The 15949-nt window shown below is 39.6% G+C and overlaps 1 protein-coding gene across 2 annotated transcripts; it reads right to left on the reverse strand.

Annotated features, from left to right (window-relative positions):
- Positions 1–5248: 5248 nt before the first annotated feature.
- On the reverse strand, positions 5249–15705 carry pfn2b (profilin 2b). 2 transcript variants are annotated; one of them, XM_067416427.1, is made up of 3 exons: positions 15409–15705; positions 11428–11620; positions 5249–6873 (listed from the first exon to the last, which is right to left on the reverse strand). In XM_067416427.1, the coding sequence occupies exons 1-3, from the start codon at positions 15538–15540 to the stop codon at positions 6776–6778; spliced, it is 423 nt and encodes a 140-aa protein (XP_067272528.1). In that variant the 5' UTR covers positions 15541–15705; the 3' UTR covers positions 5249–6775. The 2 variants fall into 2 exon arrangements, with proteins under 2 accessions (XP_067272528.1, XP_067272527.1); XM_067416426.1 differs by having other exon boundaries at positions 5249–6504; positions 15409–15701.
- Between the last annotated feature and the right edge of the window lie 244 nt (positions 15706–15949).

Below are 15949 nucleotides of genomic sequence, written 5' to 3' on the forward strand. Positions count from 1 at the left end.
AGGGCTGTGCAGTGTATCGAAATATCGCAAATGTGCATATCGCAATATCTGAAAGATTTTAATAGGCTACTTCAACATTGTGAATATACACACAGTTATGTCAAACTGGCTGTCTTGAGTATTCCCCGCCAACAGTAAACCTGATAATACTACAGTAAACCTGCTGATAATACTACAGTAAACCTGATAATACTACAGTAAACCAGCTAATACTACAGTAAACCTGCTAATACTACAGTAAACCTGCTAATACTACAGTAAACCTGATACTACAGTAAACCTGATAATACTACAGTAAACCTGCTAATAATACTACAGTAAACCTGATAATACTACAGTAAACCTAATAATACAGTAAACTTGATAATACAGTAAACCTGATAATACTACAGTAAACCTGATAATACTACAGTAAACCTGCTATACTACAGTAAACCTACTAATACTACAGTAAACCTGATAATACTACAGTAAACCTGCTATACAGTAAACCTGATAATACTACAGTAAACCTGCTAATACTACAGTAAACCTGATTACTACAGTAAACCTGATAATACTACAGTAAACCTGATAATACTACAGTAAACCTGCTGATAATACTACACTAAACCTGATAATAATAAAGTAAACCTGCTGATAATACTACACTAAACCTGATAATAATAAAGTAAACCTGATAATACAGTAAACCTGCTAATACTACAGTAAACCTGATAATACAGTAAACCTGCTGATAATACTACAGTAAACCTGCTGATAATACTACAGTAAATCTGCTAATACTACAGTAAACCTGCTAATACTACAGTAAACCTGCTAATACTACAGTAAACCTGATACTACAGTAAACCTGCTAATACTACAGTAAACCTAATACAGTAAACTTGATAATAATACAGTAAACCTGCTGATAATACAGTAAACCTGCTAATATGACAGTAAACCTGATAATACTACAGTAAACCTGATAATAATGCAGTAAACCTGCTGATAATACTACAGTAAATCTGCTAATACTACAGTAAACCTGCTAATACTACAGTAAACCTGCTAATACTACAGTAAACCTGATACTACAGTAAACCTGCTAATACTACAGTAAACCTGCTAATACTACAGTAAACCTGATACTACAGTAAACCTGCTAATACTACAGTAAACCTAATACAGTAAACTTGATAATAATACAGTAAACCTGCTGATAATACAGTAAACCTGCTAATATGACAGTAAACCTGATAATACTACAGTAAACCTGATAATACTACAGTAAACCTGCTGATAATACTACAGTAAATCTGCTAATACTACAGTAAACCTGCTAATACTACAGTAAACCTGCTAATACTACAGTAAACCTGATACTACAGTAAACCTGCTAATACTACAGTAAACCTAATACAGTAAACTTGATAATAATACAGTAAACCTGCTGATAATACAGTAAACCTGCTAATATGACAGTAAACCTGATAATACTACAGTAAACCTGATAATAATGCAGTAAACCTGATAATACTACAGTAAACCTGATAATACTACAGTAAACCTGCTTTACTACAGTAAACCTAATACTACAGTAAACCTGATAATACTACAGTAAACTTGCTGATAATACTTCAGTAAACCTGCTAATAAAGTAAACCTAATAATACAGTAAACTTGATAATACTACAGTAAACCTGCTGATAATACTACAGTAAACCTGCTATACAGTAAACCTGCTAATACTACAGTAAACCTAATAATACTACAGGAAACCTGCTAATACTACAGTAAACATGCTAATACTACAGTAAACCTGCTTATACTACAGTAAACCTGATAATACAGTAAACCTGCTGATAATACTACAGTAAACCTGCTGATAATACTACAGTAAACCTGCTGATAATACTACAGTAAACCTGCTGATAATACTACAGTAAACCTGCTGATAATACTACAGTAAACCTGCTGATAATACTACAGTAAACCTGCTGATAATACTACAGTAAACCTGCTGATAATACTACAGTAAACCTGCTGATAATACTACAGTAAACCTGCTGATAATACTACAGTAAACCTGATAATACAATAAACTGGCTAATACTACAGTAAACCTGCTATTACTACAGTAAACCTGCTTATACTACAGTAAACCTGATGATAATACTACAGTAAACCTGATGATAATACTACAGTAAACCTGCTAATACTACAGGAAACCTGCTAATACTACAGTAAACATGCTAATACTACAGGAAACCTGATAATACTACAGTAAACCTGCTAATACAGGAAACCTGCTAATACTACAGTAAACCTGCTAATACTACAGTAAACCTGCTGATAATACTACAGTAAACCTGCTAATACAACAGTAAACCTGCTGATAATACTACAGTAAACCTGCTAATACAACAGTAAACCTGCTAATACAACAGTAAACCTGCTAATACAGTAAACCTGCTGATAATACTATAGTAAACCTGCTGATAATACTACAGTAAACCTGCTAATACTACAGTAAACCTGATACTACAGTAAACCTGCTAATACTACAGGAAACCTGCTAATACTACAGTAAACATGCTAATACTACAGGAAACCTGATAATACTACAGTAAACCTGCTAATACAGTAAACCTGCTAATACTACAGTAAACCTGCTATACAGTAAACCTGCTAATACTACAGTAAACCTGCTAATACTACAGTAAACCTGCTGATAATACTACAGTAAACCTGCTAATACAACAGTAAACCTGCTAATACAGTAAACCTGCTGATAATACTACAGTAAACCTGCTAATACAACAGTAAACCTGCTAATACAACAGTAAACCTGCTAATACAACAGTAAACCTGCTAATACAGTAAACCTGCTGATAACACTACAGTAAACCTGCTGATAATACAGTAAACCTGCTAATACTACAGTAAACCTGCTATACAGTAAACCTGATAATACAGACACCTGCTATACAGTAAACCTGATACTACAGTAAACCTGAAACTACAGTAAACCCGCTATACAGTAAACCTGCTAATACTACAGTAAACCTGCTAATACTACAGTAAACCTGCTAATACTAAAGTAAACCTGATAATACTACAGTAAACCTAATACTACAGTAAACCTGCTAATACTACAGTAAACCTGCTAATACTACAGTAAACCTGCTAATATTACAGTAAACCTGCTAATACTACAGTAAACCTGATACTACAGTAAACCTGATACTACAGTAAACCTGCTATACAGTAAACCTGCTACTACAGTAAACCTGCTAATACTACAGTAAACCTGCTAATACTACAGTAAACCTGCTATACTACAGTAAACCTGCTAATACTACAGTAAACCTGCTAATACTACAGTAAACCTGATACTACAGTAAACCTGCTGATAATACTACAGTAAACCTGATACTACAGTAAACCTGATAATACTACAGTAAAGCTAATACTACAGTAAACCTGCTAATACTACAGTAAACCTGCTAATACTACAGTAAACCTGCTAATATTACAGTAAACCTGATAATACTACAGTAAACCTGATAATACTACAGTAAACCTGCTAATACTACAGTAAACCTGATAATACTACAGTAAACCTGATAATACTACAGTAAACCTGCTAATACTACAGTAAACCTGCTAATACTACAGTAAACCTGCTAATATTACAGTAAAACTGCTAATATTACAGTAAACCTGCTAATACTACAGTAAACCTGCTATTCAGTAAACCTGATAATACTACAGTACACCTGATAATACAGTAAACCTGCTAATACTACAGTAAACCTGCTATACTACAGTAAACCTGCTAATACTACAGTAAACCTGATACTACAGTAAACCTGATAATACTACAGTAAAGCTAATACTACAGTAAACCTGCTAATACTACAGTAAACCAGCTAATACTACAGTAAACCTGCTAATACTACAGTAAACCTGCTAATACTACAGTAAACCTGATAATACTACAGTAAACCTGATTACTACAGTAAACCTGCTAATACTACAGTAAACCTGCTAATACTACAGTAAACCTGCTATACAGTAAACCTGATAATACTACAGTAAACCTGCTATACAGTAAACCTGCTAATACTACAGTAAACCTGCTAATACTACAGTAAACCTGCTAATACTAAAGTAAACCTGCTAATATTACAGTAAACCTGCTAATACTACAGTAAACCTGCTATACAGTAAACCTGATAATACTACAGTAAACCTGATAATACAGTAAACCTGCTACTACAGTAAACCTGATAATACAGTAAATCTGCTATACAGTAAACCTGATAATACAGTAAATCTGCTATACAGTAAAGCTGATAATACAGTAAATCTGCTATACAGTAAAGCTGATAATACAGTAATCCTGCTACTACAGTAAACCTGATAATACAGTAAACCTGCTACTACAGTAAATCTGCTATACAGTAAACCTGCTATACAGTAAAGCTGATAATACAGTAATCCTGCCGCTGTCAAACAACAGAAGAACAAGAGGAAAATCACTCCATTCTCTCAGCTGAATAACCTTGGTGGCTTTATTAAGTGTATCTAATTCATGTGAAGACTATTGTTTTTAGTTCTTATTTTTAATAACAAATACAAATAATCATCCACACCTAGTTCAAGAGTGTTTTTTATCTGGATGCTCAGTTTTTAGGCTGATATAACTATATATTATCAAGTCAAGCAAAGAGTTGGGGTATTTAAATATTGCCATTACATTTGTTTGTTCGTAAACATTGATGCTAAAATTATATTGTCAGATTTATGAAATTTTTGCTAAAACAATTCTGGTCACTTTCAGAAGTTGTAGCAACACTTTCGTTACCCAGAAAGAATGTGAAACACAAATTATATCATTCTCCGTTTTTAAAACATTTAATATAATTGAAATAGATTTTACACACTAATAGCAATATCGTATCGAATATCGATTCAACCCCCCTCAACTAATAATTATGGGATGAGCATCTCATTATTTATTGGGTTAGCACATATTAGTGCAGCCCTGAACGTTTCCAACTCCGTTTAAATGGAACATTCAACAAAATGGCGGGAAAAGTGAAAAGGATCAACTTCATGACAAGACTAACTCTCCCATTTTTATTTGCATTAAAACAACTAACAAACGTGTTTTCCATTATCAGTTTCCAATTCTAGTACAAACATTAACTCTCAAAGATTAAATAAAATAACCCACAGCAAAAGAAACGACAAGTCATTTGGTTGGAATAGATTTATTTAATTTGTCTGTAAACAAGGTGGTGAAATTAATTTATGGCATTTCTTGGTTTATGCATATGAAAATCAGACATAGACTGTATCCAAGATGTATGAAAAGTACAGGGAAACCAGATTTGAACTATAGTCAAAATATCCCAAAGGCCGGAGCTTCTGCAGACACTAGAAACCAGTGAAGAAAGCAGTTTGAAATCAATAGCAACAGATTCTCTACATTATGGCACAGAATACACATTATGGTTGGAGTGTCATACTTAACAGCGAACATTTGGACTTGATAAAGCATCAAGTTTAGACAGACGACTCGAAGGCCATTTCTCCCACAGTCATGACAGCATGGGTTCAATTCAAGTGCTGGAAGAGCTGACAGAACAAGACCCGAGTCTCGTTCAGCAGACGCTAGGGTGTCGTTGGTCAATGTAGTGTGGAAATAACCAAAAATTGGTCCAGAATTCAAACTGTATACTCCAAATATCCACTGTCTGAAATGGCAGTCATCTTGGATATTAAAAAATATATTACACAAGCTAGCAAAATAAGAGCAATGGCGGAATGAACATTCAATAGTGGGGTTTGAGGGAGAAAATGCTACCTGCAGCCCAAAAATACTGAGCTCCACCTCCACTCCATGAATGTCGGAAAGATCGGGAAAGATCACGAGTGTCATTCGGGATCTACAGCTAGAGCTGAAGCAATGACCACAAATTTTGGGTTGAGGGAAAATAAAGGAGTGGACATTTGTCAGTGCAGACGGCATTTTACCTTGAAGCCAATTAAAAACGCCGGCCATCCTGACCAAGGCCCATTCGGTAGGCTCGGAGATATGTATACGGTCCACCTTCCCAGATTTACTCTAGGAAAGGGAGTTTGAGTTTAGCTCAAGCCCTTGGTAATAAACTAGACACCCAGACTGTTCGTTTTCTTTCCGCGAATAGGCAGATATGAGACGTGAAGTCTTCACACCTACATTTGGTCAGGTTTAGCAATGGAATCGTAGTGCCAAAATGGGAACAAACACAATCAATGGACATATATGGGATGGGGTAGCAAAGAAACCTGGGATGGAACAAGTTGAAAAGCAATAGATGAAGCAAATGTGGTCTAGAAAGGTTAGTGTTGGTAAGAATGAGCAGGTGTCTTAATATCCAGCTTTCCTCAGGTAATCAGCCATGGTAAACGCTTTCTTGTTGAGCAGCCCTCCATGGATACCTTCCTTTCCCATGACTATAACCAATGCTGGAGCACACAAGGGAAAAAAACAAGAACAAATCAACAAACTTGATGGGCGGGGAAAAGAAAAGAAACAACTTTCCCAACTTAAAAAAAGGATGCAATTGTTGACACAAGATTCATTACCCTTCCTTGCCATTAAGATGTCCAAAAACTTTAAATGTGTTTCATGGGGGAAAAAATATTCACAGCTTATTTGGGAACGTGGGTGACTTTTTTTTTTCTCCCCTCCCTAAATTTCACTACTTGATCAAGAAAAAGAAAGGAAAAAAAGAAGCTAAAACCCTGAATCTCTCAAGTATTTTGCCATTGAAAATGCCTTCTTATTCAAGCCGCCACCGTGGACGCCTTCTTTGCCCATTACAAGAACCAAGACTGAAAGAAAAAGACAGAGAAAGGAAGTTAAGAGGACAGGACAACCCCAGCGCTGGAGAAAGCCAAACCAACATCAACATGCTGAGATAGGACAGAACAAAGAGCAGAAAGAACATGCACAGCCAAAGATAAGAGCAAACAACTGCTAACACTTAATAACGTTCATTAATGACTTACTCCGAGAGGTTTGGGCCACTGATCATGGGCTTTCAGGAGATTTAGAGACTGGTGGATAGATATGGGTGGATGGATGGATGGATGGGTGGATGTATGTATGAATTGATGGGTGGATCGATTGATGAATGGGTGGATGAATGAATGAATGCATGTATGAATTGATGGGTGGATGGATTGATGAATGATTTGATGGATGGATAAATGTATGTATGAATGAATGGATGAATGGGTGGATGAATGAATTGATGGGTGGAGGAGTGGACGAATGAATGAATTGATGGGTGGATGGATTGATGAATGGGTGGATGAATGAATTGATGGATGGATAAATGTATGTATGAATGGGTGGATGAATGAATTGATGGGTGGAGGGGTGGACGAATGAATGAATTGATGGGTGGATGAATGGGTGGACGAATGAATTAATTGATGGATGGATGAATGAATGGATGGATGGATGGATGAATGAATTGAATTAATTAATGGGTGGATAGATGGATGAATGAATGGGTAGATGGATGGATGAATGGATGATGAATAGGTAGGTGGATGTATGAATTAATGTATGGGTAGATGTATGGATGGATGAATAGGTAGGTGGATGTATGAATGAATGGATGGGTAGATGTATGGATGGATGGATGTGTAGATGCACGAATGGATGGGTAGGTAGATGGATGGATGTGTAGGTAGATGGATGGTGGATGGGTAGGTGGATGGAAGGTGGATGGGTGTGTAGATGCATGAATGGATGGTGGATGTGTAGGTAGATGGATGGATGGGTGTGTAGATGCACGAATGGATGGTGGATGTGTAGGTAGATGGATGGATGTGTAGGTAGATGGATGGATGTGTAGGTAGATGGACGAATGGATGGTGGATGTGTAGGTAGATGGATGGTGGATGGGTGTGTAGACGCACGAATGGATGGTGGATGTGTAGGTAGATGGATGGATGTGTAGGTAGATGGATGGATGTGTAGGTAGATGGATGGTGGATGGGTGTGTAGATGCACGAATGGATGGTGGATGGGTAGGTAGATGGATGGATATGTAGGTAGATGGATGATGGATGGGTAGGTAGATGGATGGTGGATGGGTGTGTAGATGGATGGATGTGTCGGTAGATGGATGGATGTGTAGATGCACGAATGGATGGTGGATGGGTAGGTAGATGGATGGAGGATGGGTAGGGAGATGGATGGTGGATGGGTGTGTAGATGCACGAATGGATGGTGGATGGGTAGGTAGATGGATGGATGTGTAGGTAGATGGATGGTGGATGGGTAGGGAGATGGATGGATGTGTAGGTAGATGGATGGTGGATGGGTAGGGAGATGGATGGTGGATGGGTAGGTAGATGGATGGATGGGTAGGTAGATGGATGGTGGATGGGTAGGGAGATGGATGGTGGATGGGTAGGGAGATGGATGGATGTGTAGGTAGATGGATGGTGGATGGGTAGGTAGATGGATGGTGGATGGGTAGGTAGATGGATGGTGGATGGGTAGGTAGATGGATGGTGGATGGGTAGGTAGATGGATGGTGGATGGGTAGGTAGATGGATGGGTGGATGGGTAGGGAGATGGATGGGTGGATGGGTAGGGAGATGGATGGGTGGATGGATAGGGAGATGGATGGGTGGATGGATAGGGAGATGGATGGGTGGATGGATAGGGAGATGGATGGGTGGATGGATAGGGAGATGGATGGGTGGATGGATGTGTAGGTAGATGGATGGGTGGATGAATGCACGAATGGTGGAAGTCAAAAGTGTGAAAAATGACCAATTGGCTGTTTTTGAAGGAAGTCTCTTATTTCTTTAGCCGAGTTCATCATCATTACTCCAGTCTTCAGGGTCACATGATCCAGCACTAATCACTCATAGGAGGATCAATCAGTGCTCATAAAGCACACGCTACTCTATATCTCTATTCCCCCAGAGAGCAGATGAGTCACACTGGAGGAGTATCACACCGCTTTACTGGAGTTATGAGCAGATAAAGGAGCAGAGACTTTCAAAAACATTAACCATAGTGTGAGATATACAAGTTAATAACTGACGACTGATTACTAAACTGAAAGCACATCTGAGGTGAGGCTCTCCAGGCCTTCTTCTGCTTGGATGGTGTGTGTGTGTGTGTGTGTGTGTGTGTGTGTGTGTGTGTGTGTGTGTGATAATGAAAGTCATGAAGTGTTCTCCTTCAGCCCAGGTCTGCAGTGGCCGAGAGGGAAGCAGCTTCAGCTCCTCCTCAACCCATGCCGTGAGGGTTATGAAGGATCGATTCATGAACAACAGAGCTATTTTAGGAACAGGAAATCCGCTCGCTTTAAAGAGCAGAGCCGAAGATGTGTGTGAGATTAGCAGAAACATGCAAATGAGAGGGAATGTCCCTCGACGGGCATATTCCAGAGTAATACAACACTAAACCTGTGCAGCCTGATCACCAGCACACTATAAACCCCTCATTTACATTACACTGATAAGGGGGATTACAGCTGCAAAGAAAGGGGTTTAATGTGCCCGTCGCAATAACACATGATAATAATAATAATATCTGCCCTAAACAGCTCACCCACATCCCCGGTGGCCGGTTCCACAAAGCTGGTTTCAGTTACCCAGGTAAGTTCGAGATTAGTTTGAGCAAACTCTGGTTTTTCGGGCTCAAGAAGCTGGATTGGTTTAGCGGTGTTCATCACCACGGTAACTGACACTACACGGCTAACCTGCTCTGGCAAATAAAAAATCTGGACCTTTATAAGGAAACAAACGACCAAACTAACATAAGTTTGATAAATTAAATCTGCACCGGTTTGATGAACATGATTCCCACACACTTTACATTTATTTCAATGTTCTTAATTCAATTTTTAATTTGAAGCAGATTTGTTGTGACCGTATTAATTAGCTTCTTAACAATCAAGATGAAATGATCTGCATCAGCCATCCCATAATATCCGTCACCACACACATTAATGCACGACGGAGATTAACTGCACAACGTGTGTGAACCTCCAATACAACTATAAAGTAATTATTCCATCACAATTCACAAATAAATCTCTCAATCAGGTGACTGGGTCTACAGAATTAAACAATTTACACAACATTAAAATATTTTCAAATAAACGTTTATATTTATTATTATTTTAAATGATTATTGCCCGTCTGGTTCAGTAATGAACTCCTGTAGTAAAGTAGCAGTGGCTGGGACAGATTTTAGTTTCACCTCTAGATGCGATCTAATCCTGTTTACAGGAAATAAGCCTGAGCAGGTTTGAGCTGACGGACCTGTTGCTATGACAGCAAGCCCAGGATGAGCTTCGAAGAACCAAACAATTCGAGATAGAGCCAAATCGACAGCAGTCAAATCCGGCTAACTGAGTTAGCGGCGTACGAGGAACGACCCCAGGCTGGATTTATCTGAATTTATTACACAGCTCTGTGAAATACTTGATTCTGATTGGTCAATCGCTCATTCCAGCGGTATGTTATCTCCAGATAACACACACCGCTCATCCGGGTACTGCGAGTTATCTCGACCGGTTCTACTTCTGTGCTTAACGCTGGCGCCATCTTGTGGCTTAAACAGCCGTGGGTTACAACGGAAGACTTCAAGGCGGGTTTCCTTTATAACGTTTTAAATATGGATATTTTTCTGACACAAACGCATCGATTGGAATCAGAAGGCTCTATTAACCCATCGGAGTCGTGTGGAGCACGTTATTTGACGGACAGCTGCATTTAATGGACTTCAGAAACAGCTCCAACTACTGCTGGGATTAACGTTAGCCTGGACTTTTTAAATATAACTCTGATTGTATTTGTCTGACAGAAGAATGTCATAAACACCTATAATGACCTGAGGGTGAGTAAATCATAGGCTTGGGTTCATTTTTGGCTGAACTAACCCTTTCAGCATTCATTCTCAACATTTAGCAGCAATAGATAAAGGCTTAAAGCAGGTTGGAACTGTTTTTCTTCGCGGAAGCTTTGCGTAAGAGCTAATAAAATATTTAATCTCAAGACAATATTTTGTGTCTAATTTATTTGAGACTAGTAGCCGTGTAATAAGCGAGATAATGTCCACCCAGCCGGTTGTTATCTCAGAATAAACCCCTTCAGAGTGACGCTCCGCCTCGTGGTCCTGATCGCTCTGTCAGGGTTTATTCTGCGATAACAACCGGCTGGGTGAACATTATCCCTAACTTGCGAACTCTTAACCTACTCTGACACTCTGCGTCTGTTCAGCCAGCTTCATGCAACAGGCCCCGGGGTCTGGCTCTCGAACCCAACCGTTCGATGCATGGGTTAATGGCGATATGCTGAGGACAGGTTGGCATCATTACCCCTCTCCCAAACCCGAGCACACTGTACCTTTGGCAGCTTTCCCCACAGTGATGTTGTACGTGGGCTCTCCGCCCTGGCTCTTGGTCCTGATGTCCATGGTCCAGTCGCTGTCCACGTGCAGGCTGTCCCGGATCACGGAGCACTTCTTGGAGCCCAGGGTCAGGCCGTTGGTGAAGAAGCTTTGCCGGTCTTTGCCTATCAGCACGTCGATTTCTGAAGGCTGAGACGAGACAGCACATTAAAGGGTTAGTTCACCTAAACATGAAAAATTAACTCCTCTCCCTAATGTCGCTCCACACCCGTAAGACCTCCGTTCATCTTCACACACAGTTTAAGATATTTTATATTTAGCCCGAGAGCGTATGCGAGTGTATGCACACTAAACTGTCCATGTCCAGAAAGGGAATAAAAACATCATCACAGTAGTCCATATGAGACATCAGTGGGTTAATTAGAGTCTCTTGAAGCATCAGAAATACATTTGGGTCCAAAAATAACAAAAACTACGACTTTATTCAGCATTGGCTTCTCTTCCGCGTTTGTGTTCAATCCTCAAATAAAGATTCAAACGGTTATGAATCAGTGAATCGGTTCATGATTCGGCTCTCATGTCAAACTGCTGAAATCACGAGACATCGGCGATCCGAATCATGAAATCAATCCAGTATAAAAACCATTGCGCCTAATATGGAGAGTCCCTATATTTCACAAAAACAAACGCGTGCGTGTGTGTCTTTGCTTCCCATGTATTGCTTAAAGCACACTTCGAGTACTCCGCCAACACCACAGCTACTTGCCTAACGTCAAACATTACTAAAGGCACGTGAACAGTCACATGCACTCATTTCAGGCATAAACAAACACCATAACAGACCGTACTTTATTTGTAACTTTAACACTACACTCAAAAAAGATAGGACATAATATTCCGTATTAATTTAACAATTTCCCATTTGCATTTTTTATAGGTGTTTTATCTGTATTTTGAATTTTGTGTTCTAGGGTTAACGGGTGATGAGCTTTATTTTACAGGTGAAGTATTAATGTCAGGTACAGAAATGTAATTAAATGTAAAACACCCCCTTATAATATCAATTAATGGAGTGATATATCAGCATAACGCATGCCAGCAAAACACGAGATTAAACTGGTTTCGTCCGCTCTTGCCAGTCTGTTTGACCGCTGGCGCGCTCACCTCCTCATACGTTTAAATGTTTAATATATTCCCCTCTTCTCTCCGACAGAGATGAGCGACGCATCTGCATCCTGAACTCTGGAGAGCGCGCGCAAGCTTCATTCAGCATGGGACTTACACGCACCTCTGACCACACACACACACACACACACTCTGTCTTTGCACCTACAATTAAAGTATTTGGCAGCTTGAGCACTTATTTAATTGAATTTTATTTAAACCTCATCACATGCAAGTTTAAAAAGAATCCCTAATTGAGATTGGGTCTGAGTTTAAAGTTATGGAGCAACAGGATTACAGTTAATATAATACAAATTCAATTCAGGACCAAAATGAAGGTTTAAGTGTAAACCTGCTTATTATTAAACAGTGTTTAAAGTTTGGTAGATCAGATAGACCTTGATTTAATCAACCCACCCATAGTTCTGTTGTTTATAATGACAGACGGCAGCAGGAAGAGAGTGAATGCACGGATCCAATACACATCTGATGTGCATTCAACTAAAGTTACAGAACTTACAGTTTATTTTAAGATTTAAATTTATATGAAATATATATTTTACTTAAAATTGTAAACAAATCAAAGCCATGAATCACATCCCATTAATTTCCAATGCGCTCAAAAAGTGTGATTTTTCCCAGCACTTTAAAGGAGTTTGTCCCTTTAGGGCTACCGTAGAAACATGGCTGCTCCACTATAAGGGACCTGCGGTGTGTGTGGACAGAAACGGCTCAATCTAAGGTCATAAAAACACAACGACTCATTATATAACGTCTTTAAAGTCCACTGAAAACAATTATAGATATTATATTGCATTTCTTTCAAAAAGATCCTCATAAACCCTACACACTGCACCTTTAAAGAGCACTATCGGTGTCTCTACTCCTCATGTAAATGGCGAATGGTGCGAGCACAGCTGGCTTTTAAAGGGAAAGGGAGGGGAGACTCTGATTGGTTTATTGCTCGTTACGCCCCGAACACACCCATGACTCATTAAGAGGCGGCGCACAGAGCATTTTTCCGCCGTTAAGTAAAGTAGATCCCTAAAAGATGCCCTTTGGTCTTCCACCGATGAAAACATTAATACTCACACTGACAAACTACACTTGCTCCGTTTGATCATTAAGTTTGGATGTGTATTTTTAGCGTGCTCTGAAGATTTGACGGGGTATTTGTGGAATATGATGAAAGCAGATTTGTTCCCGCGTCCTTAAAAGGAACGTCTAGCTGGGAAAACATTCTGCCTAACCCTCAAACAGGAATGCATTAATCACACTAAACACTGGCTTTATTTGTCAAATGCTGACAGATCAAGTCTGAACGCGCAGGTTTCTGATTGGGCTCATTGTCGTTTGTTCTGCGTAACAGCCCAGCCGCTCTGTTTGTCCCCGAGGCCAAACCACTGAAGCGGCTTCCCTTCGGGGATCAGCGCTGATGTGAACTCCAGGCAGGTTTGGAAGCGCTGGTATTGCAACAGAACTCACTTTAACTTCAAGAGGCCTTTTTTAAACTCATACTTGGCTAGCCCCTCAGGAAACTACGAGGCGAAGCTGCCATCCCAAACCCGTAAGACCGGCTGAGGCTGCCAAGAGTTAGCGGAAGAGGTCGGACAGGTTAGGAACGGCACGAGGTGACTCAATCTGGGCCGAAACACACGCCTTACTAACACTATACGGCTCGCTTCAAACTTTCCCCTCCTGAATTAAGACCAAAGAGGAAGATAAAGTCAACACTAATCTCACCTCCTAGCCACCACATTCACAGGACTTTAGGAAATCTTCTTCAGTAGAATTATGTCTAAATGTAATAATTGCAATGATTATTGTTAAAAGTTTAATTTCAAATAAATAAAACAAATTAATATGATTTATGCCTTAATTTGACTGCCAGAAAAATTATAATATGCAAAAGAATTTCTGGGGGGGAAGGTGGGACATTTATAGAATTTGTTATTAAATATTTGATTATTAATTTAATAAAACCATTAAAAGGAAAAAACACATTATTGTAAAATTGAATACGTTACGATTTTAATTAATTACACATGCGTTTTAATTGCTAACATTTTATTAAACCATTAAAATGGATGTCCAAATAAATATAATGGTAAAAACGTAATTTTCCATAATGGAATTCAAAGGCCAAACAAACTATTTGGCTACTAACATTCTTCAAAATCTCTTCTTTTGCACTGCGCAGAGGAAAGTATGCCGGATATGTCTGGAACGGCATGAGCAAGACATTGATTTATATATATATTTATTTATGTTTATATATTTGGAACCATTCCTTTAACCTGTTACAAATCTAAAACGAATGTATTCAATGTTCACACACTTTTAAAGTAACCTCTTAAGCAGCCGTTCATTAAACTGTGAGGTAAGTTAAATAATAAGGCCGTGTTTGGATGAATTAACACCCATTTATCGAGCGCCATCTTGGACTGGCAGGTACTGCGCGAACATCCCGTATTCCCGAAAGCCGTTACGCACATTCCGCGGCAGGATGACGCGTGTATTCCCCTACGCTAGTGCGCGAGCGTAGCGTAAGAGATCCTCGAATCTGCCCGGCCTGTTTGCACCAACACCTCCTCCCTCTTTATGACTACAGCACATTTCTGCAAAACGTGTTTTAACGTCACAGCGTGCTTCATTACAGCCAAACAACATCGATGATGTAGTGACAGCCTATTGTTAAACGCAATAAAACATCCGAGCACCACGCGGTCTATGTAGGGAGGCTGTCGAAACACAGCCGCTTCTCCGACTAATGCCGCAGAACGCGCGCTGTCGTGTTAATAGCGCGTATTTACCGTGATGTTGATGAACGTGCCGCCTTCCTGCGCTGCCCACACGTATTTAGCGTCCGAGTTGCACCCAACAATGGCGGAGTCCTGGCAGCTGCCGTCCGACATCAGGTTATCCACGTAGCCTTGCCACGACATGTTGCCTTCTGGTCTCAAACGCTCTCACACTGGCTGGGAAACTCGGGACTGGCTCTCTGCTGCGGCCTCGGTTCGCGGTTACCGTGTATTAATGAGTCCCGCACGCCCCCTTCTCAAATGGGAGTTCGAGCAGTAACGAGTCCCGGCTGACGCGCGCTCTGGGTGTAGTCCCTTAATATCCCTCCGCGCACAACGGGACAAAGCCAAACGCGCGGAAGGATACACACACTCTGATTGGACGAATGAGGCGCGTATGAGAAAGTTAGTTAATGTGCGTTATATATTATTTATATACTGAAGACAGTGCGTTTTTTTCCACTACTTATTATACAAACAAACATCTTTTTCAGTATAAATATTTTATCCGTGAACATCATTATTATTGTCTTATTCACTCAAAATAATTTCC

The sequence above is a fragment of the Pseudorasbora parva genome, chromosome 14, assembly GCF_024679245.1.
Source record: "Pseudorasbora parva isolate DD20220531a chromosome 14, ASM2467924v1, whole genome shotgun sequence".
Lineage (NCBI taxonomy): Eukaryota > Metazoa > Chordata > Actinopteri > Cypriniformes > Gobionidae > Pseudorasbora > Pseudorasbora parva.